Genomic DNA, 10,322 nt, shown 5'->3' on the forward strand with positions numbered 1-10,322 from the left:
ATGTCCTTGGGGCCCTCCTTGGCCCCCCATTTCAGGTGTACCCTTGCCACGGGCACCTTAAATGGGGTCCTGCCCACCCCTGTCAGGGTCAGGTAGGTGTTGGGCACCACCCGATCTGGGGCCACCACCTCGGGCCGGGCCAGCGTCACCTCCGCGCCCATATCCCAGTATCCATTGACCTTCCTCCCATCCACCTCCAGGGGAACAAGGCACTCTCTCCGGAGGGACAGCCCCACGTCCACCGTGTAAACCGAGCACCCTGAGTCCAGAGCCTCCAGCCCTCTGGCGGAGCTGGCCTGGGGTACTCTTCCCTCCTGCTCAGCTGGTAAGCTGCCAGTCCCCCTTGTCTGGGCCGTCTGCCCCTCGTCCAGCTGGGTCCCTACCCAGTTAACCCTGTGCAGCTTCGGCCTGCTCAGTCTGTCCTTGAACCTGGGGCACTGGGTCCGTATGTGGCCTCTCTGGCCGCAGTAAAAGCAGCTCATGTCCCTTTGGTCCCCTTGAGCTGGTCGGTTGGTCCTGACACCTGATGTTCCCCTTGGGAGGGGCTTTTCCATGTTCCCCCTTTGGGAGGTCCCAGGGTGACTCTCTCTCTGCATCACGGCGGACCTGTTCTTTTGGGACTCCTCCCTCCTACCCCCTGTTCACAAACTCGTCGGCCAGCTGCCCTGAACATCGCGGGTCCTCTGGCTTTTTGTCCACCAACCACAGCCTCAGGTCGGAAGGGCACTGTTCATACAGTTACTCCAGTACCATTAGGTCAAGCAGGTCCTCTTTAGCTTGCGCCCCAGCTGTCCACTTGTGGGCATATCCCTGCATCCGGAGGGCCAGTTCTAGATATGTGACCTCAGGGGTTTTACGCTGACTCCGAAACCTTTTCCGGTACATCTCGGGGGTGTCACGGAGTGTGGGGGAGTCCAGGGCCTGCACCCCTCTTCCTGGGATTCACTGAGACTCTCAGCCAGCCAGTAAAATGGAAGGTTTATTGGACAACAGGAACACAGTCCAAAACAGAGCTTGTGGGTACAACCAGGAACCCTCAGTCAAGTCCTTCTGGGGGAGCAGGGAGCTTAGACCCCAGCCCTGGGGTTCCCTGTGTTCCTCTCCAGAGCCCCAAACTGAAACCAACCCCCCCCAGCAGGCCCCCTCCTGCAGCCTCTGTCCACATTCCCAGGCAGAGGTGTCACCTCCCCCTCCCCCTCCTGGCTCAGGTGACAGGCTCTCAGGTCTCCCATCCCCAGGGCACATTCCCAGGTCAACACTCCCCCCTCCCTGTTGCGTCACATCGTCACATCTCTCCCCCCTTCTAGACTGAACTGAGCGGGGTCACTCTGACCAGTGACCTGGGGAAGTTCGGGGCCCCCTCTCCGGGACAGCGCGTCCGCTATCAGGTTGGCACTTCCCTTCACGTGGACCACGTCCATGTCATAATCCTGCAGGAGCAGGCTCCATCTCAGGAGCTTGGCGTTGGCTCCTTTCATCTGGTGCAGCCAGGTCAGGGGAGAGTGGTCGGTGTACACGGTGAAGTGTCGCCCGAAGAGATAGGGCTCTAGTTTCTTGAGGGCCCACACCATGGCCAGGCACTCCTTCTCGATGGCCGCGTAGTGTTGCTCCCGGGGTAGCAACTTCTTGCTCAGGTACACGATGGGGTGTCTCTCCCCCTTTTCATCCTCCTGCATTAACACTGCCCCCAGTCCCGTGTCGGAGGCGTCGGTGAACACCCACAAAGGGCTAGTCAAAGTCTGGGTTTGCCAGAACTGGGCCACTGACCAGAGCCTCCTTCAGCGCCCGGAAAGCCTCCTGGCACTGCTCGGTCCAGACCACCTTGTCTGGCTTCCCCTTCTTGCATAGCTCAGTGATGGGGGTGGCTATGATGCTAAAGTGGGGCACAAATCTTTGGTAGTATCCTGCCATCCCAATAAAGGCTTGGACCTGGTTTTTGGTGTGGGGAGCGGGTCAGTCTCTGATCACCTCCACCTTGGCTGGTTCTGGCTTTAGGTGGCCGCTCCCCACCCGATGGCCCAGGTAAGATACTTCCGCCATCCCCACCTTGCACTTCTCCGCTTTTACAGCCAGCCCACCCCCCTGGAGTCGGTCCAGCACTTGTCTAACCTGGGTCACCCACGTGGTCCACCCAGGTCTGGCTAAAGACACATATATCATCAGTATACGCCACGGCAAAACTCTCCATCCGCCTCAGGAGCTGGTCCACCAGGCGCTGGAAGGTGGCCGGTGCTCCCTTGAGGCCGAAAGGCAGGGTCAGGAACTCATAGAGCCCCAGAGGGGTGATAAAGGCCGATTTCAGCCGGGCATCTGCATCCAGCGGCACTTGCCAGTAGCCCTTTGTAAGGTCCATGGTGGTAAGGTACCGAGCTCCTCCCAGCTTGTCTAGGAGCTCGTCCGGCCTGGGCATGGGGTAGGCATCAGATACAGTGATGGCATTGAGCTTCCGATAGTCCACACAGAACCGGACCGACCCGTCCTTTTTGGGGACCAGCACCACCGGCGAGGCCCAAGGGCTGGCAGATGGCTGGATCACCCCCAAAGCCAGCATGTCACAGACCTCTCTTTCCAGGTCCTGAGCAATTTTCCCTGTGACTCGGAAGGGGGAGCATCTTATTGGTGGGTGCGACCCTGTCTGCACCCGGTGGACAGTCAGATTAGTGCGTCCAGGCTGGTTGGAATACAGCTGTTGGGACGGATGCAGCACCCCCCGGACCTCAGCTTGCTGGGCAGAGGTTAGCCGATCCGAGAGGGGAATTGTTTGCAGGGGGGAACCAGCTCTGGTCCCAGGGAATAGATCTACTAAAGGGTCATCTCCCTGCTCCTCCCACTGTCCACACACGGCCAACACCACATTCCCCCTGGCATAATATGGCTTCATCATATTCACATGGTACACCTGGCGGTGGTGCGTCCGGTTTGACAGCTCCACCACATAGTTTACCTCATTGAGCTGCTTGACGACCTTGAAAGGGCCCTCCCAGGCGGCCTGTAGTTTGTTCTTTCTCACGGGGATGAGAACCATCACCTGATCCCCGGTGGCGTAGGCACGGGCCCGCGCCGTGCGGTCATACCAGACCTTCTGCTTCCTCTGGGCTCTGGCCAGATTCTCCCTGGCCAGGCCCATGAGTTCAGCCAGTCTCTCTCGGAAGATCAGGACATACTCCACCACTGACTCTCCATCGGGAGTGGCCTTCCCCTCCCACTCATCTCTCATCATGTCCAGGCGGCCCCTCACCCTCCTTCCATATAACAGTTTGAAAGGTGAAAATCCGGTAGGCTCCTGGGGTACCTCCCTGTACGCGAACAGCAGGTGAGGTAAGTACTTGTCCCAATCCTGCGGGTGCTGGTTCATAAAGGTTTTCAGCATCATCTTTAGCATCCTATTGAACCTCCCCACCATCCCATTGGACTGGGGGTGATAAGCTGAGGCCCAGTTGTGCCGGACCACACATTTCTCCCACAAGCACCAGAGCAGGGCCGACATGAAGTTGGACCCTTGGTCTGTCAAGACTTCCTTGGGGAACCCCACTTGGCTGAAAATGGTCAGGAGCGCATCCGCCACGGTGTCGGCTTCAATGGAAGCTAAGGGCACTGCCTCGGGGTAGCGGGTGGCGAAATCTACCTCCACCAGAATGTATTTCTTCCCCGACCGGGTCGTCTTCCTGAGAGGTCCCACGATGTCCATGGCCACCTTCTGGAAAGGCTCCTCTATGATGGGCAAAGGTCTCAATGCCGCTTTCCCTTTGTCCAGGCCTTCCCCACCCTCTGACAGGGGTCACAGGATCGGCAATACTGCCGGACCGTGGTAAAGACCCCGGGCCAGTAAAAGTTCTGTAGCAACCTCTGCCGGGTGCGCCGGATTCCCTGGTGTCCCGTGAGGGGGATGTCATGGGCCAGGTACAGTAGTTTGCGGCGATACTTCTGGGGGACCACCAGCTGCCTCCTGATCCCACAGGACTCCACTTCCCCTGGGGGAGCCCATTCTCGGTACAGGAACCCCTTCTCCCACAGGAACCTCTGCTGGCAACCTCTCATGGTCCGTACCACACTGAGGTCGGCCAGGTCCCTGAGCTTCCGCAAGGAGGGATCTTTCCTCAACTCGGCCTGGAACTCAGTGGCTGGGGAAGGGATGAGGACCGGCTCCCTCTCACCGGCCGGGTCTGAGTCCACAGCCTCTCTGAGCCGTGCCCCTCGGCGCTCCCTCCCCAACAGGGTAGGGTTCTGCGCCTCCGGTGTGGTACCCTCCCCAAAGTAGGGACGCAGTGCCCGTCGCCGGCTCTGGCTACAGGTCACAACCAGGGCTGTCTGGGGATTGTTTGGCCAGTCCTCTAGGTTCGCCCGCATCAAAACCTCAGTGGGCAAATGGTGGTGCACCCCCATGTCCTTGGGGCCCTCCTTGGCCCCCCATTTCAGGTGTACCCTTGCCACGGGCACCTTAAATGGCCCACCCCCGTCAGGGTCAGGTAGGTATTGGGCACCACCCGATCTGGGGCCACCACCTCGGGCTGGGCCAGCGTCACCTCCACGCCCATATCCCAGTATCCATTGACCTTGCTCCCATCTACCTCCAGGGGAACAAGGCACTCTCTCTGGAGGGACAGCCCCACGTCCACTGTGTAAACCGAGAACCCTGAGTCCAGAGCCTCCAGCCCTCTGGCGGAGCTGGCCTGGGGTACTCTTCCCTCCTGAGCCGATGGTAAGCTGGTAGCCCCCCTTGCCTGAGCTGTCTGCTCCTCATCCAGCTGGGTCCCTACCCAGTTAACCCTGGGTAGGTTGGGTTTGTTCAGTCTGTCCCTGAGCCTGGGGCACTGGGTCCATACGTGGCCTCTCTGGCCACAGTGATAGCATCTCAGGTCATGCTGGTCCCCTCGAGTGGGTCGGAGGGGCCCGACGCCAGGCGTTCCCTTTGGGAGGGGGTTCTCCCTATTTCCCCGCTGGGAGGTCCCAGGGTGACTCTCTCTCTGCATCGTGGGGGGCCTGTTCTTTTGGGACTCCTCCCGGCTACCCCCTGACCGACTGTTCACAAACTCGTCGGTCAGCTGCCCTGCGTGCTGGGGGTTCTCTAGCTTTTTGTCCACCAACCACAGCCTCAGGTCGGAAGGGCACTGTTCATACAATTGCTCCAGTATGATTAGGTCAAGCAGGTCCTCTTTAGCTTGGGCCCCAGCTGTCCACTTGCGGGCATATCCCTGCATCCGGTTGACCAGTTGTAGGTAGGTGACCTCAGGCTTTTTATGCTGACTCCGGAACCTTCTCCGGTACATCTTGGGGGTCAGCTCAAACTCACGGAGCAGGACCTGTTTGAACAGTTCATAGTCCCTTGCCTCCGCCCCTTTCATTCGGCTGTACACCTCCACAGCTTTGGGGTCCAGTAAGGGGGTGAGAAACTGGAGCCTGTCGGCAGGGTCAACCCTGTGCAGCTCGCAGGCATTCTCAAAGACCGTCAGGAAGCTATCTATGTCCTCCCGCTCCTTACGCTGGGCCAGGATGCACTTTTCAAATCTCCATGCAGTCCTGGGTCCCCCATCACTCACCACAGCCGGGGGTTCTCTGCTCCTCAGCCTGGCCAACTCCAGCTCGTGCTGATGCTGCTTTTCCTGCTCCTCCAGCTCATGCTGTCGCTGCTTTTCTCTTTCTTCCTGCTCCTCCTTTAGTTCCTCCTGCCTCAACTCTAGCTCTTTCAGTTTTATCTCCCTCTCCCATTCCAACTGCCTCAGCTCCAGGGATGGGGAGCTCCGCCGGGAGGATCCCCTGCTGGCTGTGGGAGTCACAGTGCCCTAGGTATTCCCTGGGCTCCTCCCAGCCCCTCCCCTAGGCATAGGTAGGAGATATCCCAGGATTCCCTCGGCAGCCGTCTGACCACTCCCAGCTGGGACAGACACTGGTGCTCGCCCTGCATCTGCCAGGCTGCTTCCCTCAGAGACAGGGATCGGTTCATTTCAGCAATCCTCCTCCTCCAGCTGGGCAATCAGCTGTTCTTTGGTGAGCTTCCCAAAGCGCAGCCCCTTTTGCCTGCACAGCTCAATGAGGTCACTCTTAAGGCACTTATGATACATATTCCTGCTGACCACTCGCAGGCCTGTGTGCTCACAGCTCCCCACGGTTTCCAGGAGGACCCCCTAGTGTGCCAGCCCTTCTCCCGGTCATCACCTCTCTCCCAGGGTCAAGCCGCAGATTCCTCCACCCCGAGCCTGCTCGCCATAGTCCCCAAGGGGACCCCGTTACTGCAACAGTCCTTCTCGCTGGTCTAACACTCTCAGGGGTTAAGCGTAGCTCCTCCGCCCCCCGAAACTGCTCCTCTCCGACTCTTCAGCATACCTGGTACCCGTCAACCCCCCTTCATTTTACTGCTCCCCAGTCACTTATTGCAGGAAGTGCCGTCCATGGGGTGCAGTACATCCCACCACTACCACCAGTTGTTACGGAGTGTGGGGGAGCCAGGACCCTGCACCCCTCTTCCTGGGATTCACCGTGACTCTCAGCCAGGCAATAAAATGGAAGGTTTATTGGATGACAGGAACACAGTCCCAAACAGAGCTTGTTGGTACAACCAGGACCCCTCAGACAGGTCCTTCTGGGGGGCAGGGAGCTTAGACCCCAGCCTTGGAGTTCCCTACATGTCCCCAGTCTGCTCCCAACTCAAAACCCCCTCCAGCCGACTCACCCAGCTTCCTCCCGGCTCCTCCTTCAGCCTTTGTCCAGCTTCCTGGGCAAAAGGTGTCACCAGGCCCCACCCACTCCTGGCTCAGGTTACATGCTCAGGTATCATCCCTCCAATGAAGTTGTGAGGATGTGATGCAGCAGGAAGGGGGGAGTGTTGACCTGGGAATGTGCCCTGGGGATGGGAGACCTGAGAGCCTGTCACCTGAGCCAGGAGGGGGAGGGGGAGGTGACACCTCTGCCCAGGAATGTGAACAGAGGCGGTAGAAGGGAACCTGCTGGGGGCGGGGGGGTTAGTTTTCAGTTTGGGGCTGGGTGGAGGAATGCAGGGAACTCCAGGGCTGGGGCCTAAGCTCCCTGCTCCCCCAGAAGGACTCGACTGAGGGGTCCTGGTTGTACCCACAAGCTCTGTTTTGGACTGTGTTCCTGTTGTCCAATAAACCTTCTGTTTTACTGGCTGGCTGAGAGTCTCAGTGAATCCCAGGAAGAGGGGTGCAGGGCCTGGACTCCCCACACTCCGTGACACCTGGGATCAGCAGAGCAGCTGCAGCCTGGCACCATTCATGGGGAGGCCCTGAGCCAGCCCTGGGGCTCCCTTCTCCTGCCTGGCAGCACAGCTCCAAGGACCCTCGTGACTCGGACCTCCCTTGGGCACGGCAACCCCCAGCTAGTGATAAAGGGTGGGTGCACGGCGCCCCCCTCTGCAGGGCTGGTGTGGGGCGCTGTGCACCCACCCTGCCCCTGGGATGTCCCCACCCCCGGCAGATCAGCCACTCTCTGCTCCCTGCCCATCCAGATCCCACCCCTCCTCCCAAGGACCCTTCTGCAGGGTGCAGGGTGGGGAGGGTACCTCCTCTCCTGTGCAGGGCAGGGAGCTCTCTGCATGGAGACCCCCCTGCACACACACGTCCGGGAGGGGCTCTGGGCCAGAGAGATGCAGACAGATAGGCTCTGATTTACCCCCTGCAGCCTCGAGAAGGCAACGGGGGTGCTCTGGGTTTGCCCCTGGCAGCTAATGGAGGGGGACTTTGATAGGAACAAGTGTGGACTGAACTGGGTGCTGCTGTCTGCTCCCTGCACTCACCTGGCTTGGGTGGATTCTCATCCCCTCCCCTACCTGTCTGAGAGGCAGCTCTTGGGGCAGGGACCTGCCTGTGCAGGGCCTCTCCCTGCTGAAGCCGGGCAGTTAATCCCGCCATGTTCAGGACCAATCTAGGTCCAGGGGGCCGGGAAACAACCAGTCCCCGGAGCTTCCACAGGGAACTGCTGAGGATGCCCCCGCTGGACTCTGTCACCTCTGGGTGCTGGGGCCCTTCTCTGACCTGACCGGTGCCCCCAACCTGCCACCCTCTGCCCCTCTGGGGGCACTAGGAGCAGGTGTTGCTGCTTGGGCCCTTCCCAGGGTGTTTCCTCGGGCTCCGGGCAGGCCGCAATGGCGCTAAGGGGGTGACCAGGCTCCGTCTCCAGCCAGGCCTCAGCCTCTCATTCCCCCCGTCACAGACACGTGCAGGAGGGAGGGAGCCTGGACCACGAAGGTGACGTTTCCCGCCGAGCTGACGGCGTTTCCGGTCAATGGCACGGTGGAGGTGACATGCACTGAGAAGCCTGAATCCGGGCCGTTCCCTGCAAAATGCACAGAGCTGAAGGACCGCGGGGCAGTCTGGGATATCAGCGGGGTCCAGTGTCTCAGTGAGTGTGCGGAGCCTGGTACACCCCCCGTGCCCACCCCCCGGGCATGGGGCCAAACCTCCCCAGCCAGCCCGGGCATGGGGCTGCCGCCAGTTGTGGGCAGGAAATGGCCAGGGAAACCAGGCCGGTGATAACCAGCCCCTGGAGATCAGTGACGTGATGCCAGGGCTGGGAGACCTGGGGGTGGGAGATCTGGGAAGCCGTGACAATGGGCAGAGAAAGGGGGACCCCACTCCCTCAGCCTGCTGAGAAACCCCTCACAGGGCTGTCACTGTGGGCCCTCCCCACAAACACAGGCTTCCCCCCCCGGTGCACACGGCTCCCCACCAGGCCCTGAGGCGGCTGCTGGCGGCTCTGGCCGCAGCCTGGCAGGAGTCTCCGCTGGGCACTGCTGGGCAGCTCTGCGGGGAGTGAAGCCCTGAGGCCTGGGAACGGATCTCAGCATTTCTCAGGGTGCTTCTTCCAGCACCGCTTCTGAGAGCGGCCAGGCCCGGGCCTCCCGGACCCGCGGTCCCCTCCTTGCCCCAGACTCGCTCCCCGAGCCTTCCCCGTGGTCACAGGCCCTTCGTGCAGGGCCGGCCCCCGCACCTGTGCGATCCTGGGGCCAGCTCCCCAGAGCCAGGGGCTGTCAGACCGTAGGGCAGACGCCCCCATGGCCGCTCTCCTGTTCCTTTCCCAGGGATGTGCAATGATTGGGTGAGCCAGGTGGATTTTGACCCTGCACAGACGGAGTTCGGTGTCGGGGCCGAGGGTCGGGTGACCTGTCGTCAGCAGTTCCAGCAGAACTCGTTCAACGTGACATGCAGACAGACGGCGTCGGGGCACTTCGAGTGGGAACTGGGTGCACACAAGTGTCTCAGTGAGTGCGGGGAGCCGGCCCTGGGGCTGGCCGGGCGCCGTCTGGCCAGGGGAGGCTCCAGCCAGGCTGCTGAGAGGCCGTGGGGAGAGTCCTGCTGCAATGAACAGCTTCCCACCCATGGTGTCCCCGGGGGGGCAGGCGCGTGGGTCTGATGCCGGCTCCTGGCCCTGCTCCCTGTGCAGGAGCAGCAGAGACCAGGAACACCGTTCTCCCCACGGCCCAGTGGGGCTGACTGGTCTGCACTCGCCCTGCCCACGGCGGCCCTGAGCGTGTGAACGGAGTAAATGTACCTGAGCACGTGGGGCCTGATCCTGAGAGGGGCTGATCCTCGCAGCCCCCCACCTCCTGCTCTTGTGGGCGCCCAGCATGGTTCAGGGTCAGCCCATAATACTCAGTGGAGTCTGCCTGGTTCCAGTGACCCCCAATACTCTGCTCTCATTCCATGCCCATAGGAAAATGTAAAATACTCAAAACCTGGGACTCCAGATTGCAGTTTTCCCCCAAGGGGCAGTTCTACTCCCCAGGTGAATCGGTGACACTGAGCTGCTCTGAGGGGTATTGGCCGTCACCAGCTGTGATCGAATGTGTCAGAAACGGGAGCCTGCCTGTCTGGAGTGAGACACCCACCTGCCAGGGTAAGTGTGAGACCCCCCCGAGTCACTGTGGTCACGGGGGGTATTTATGTCCTGAATGTTCTGAAAAGTGTTAAATGACGGTGACAGCCAGTGTACGGGCAGCAGGTGTAAAGCAGTCCATCTGGGGGTGTGCGTGTGTGTCGGGGTAGGGACTAGCCTTGCACATACCGTGTGTGTGGAGGTGCTGTGTCGGGGTGTCTGTAGGGATGTCGGGGTGAGGGTGTCTGGGATGTGTATTCCTGTGTTTGTAGGAGGGGGCTGGGTAGTGGTGGTGATTAGTGTAGGGGGGTTTGGATGGGCATTTTTAACGGGGCACGCTCCGCTCCTGCCTTCTAGGCCCACAGAAACTGCTCAGACTCCACCAGTCAGGTCTCCACAGTGTGCCGTTGATGTCAGATCCCTTCATCAGCAGGGGCTCAGGCATTCGGGGATGTGCCGTACAGGGCCCGAGGCAGACAGACAGAGCTCAGGGGGCA

The 10,322-nt window shown here is 60.6% G+C and overlaps 1 protein-coding gene across 1 annotated transcript in view; it reads left to right on the top strand.

The window, feature by feature from the left end:
• LOC144264944 (uncharacterized) overlaps positions 1 to 10,322 on the top strand; it is a 60,495-nt gene that overhangs the window by 10,549 nt on the left and 39,624 nt on the right. The window contains exons 2-4 of the mRNA XM_077816964.1: positions 8,164 to 8,352; positions 9,032 to 9,211; positions 9,664 to 9,846. Coding sequence (XP_077673090.1) covers positions 8,164 to 8,352; positions 9,032 to 9,211; positions 9,664 to 9,846 — 552 coding nt within the window. The remainder of the gene's footprint in view (positions 1 to 8,163; positions 8,353 to 9,031; positions 9,212 to 9,663; positions 9,847 to 10,322) is intronic.

Source organism: Eretmochelys imbricata, chromosome 5 (genome assembly GCF_965152235.1).
Source record: "Eretmochelys imbricata isolate rEreImb1 chromosome 5, rEreImb1.hap1, whole genome shotgun sequence".
Taxonomy (NCBI): Eukaryota; Metazoa; Chordata; order Testudines; family Cheloniidae; genus Eretmochelys; species Eretmochelys imbricata.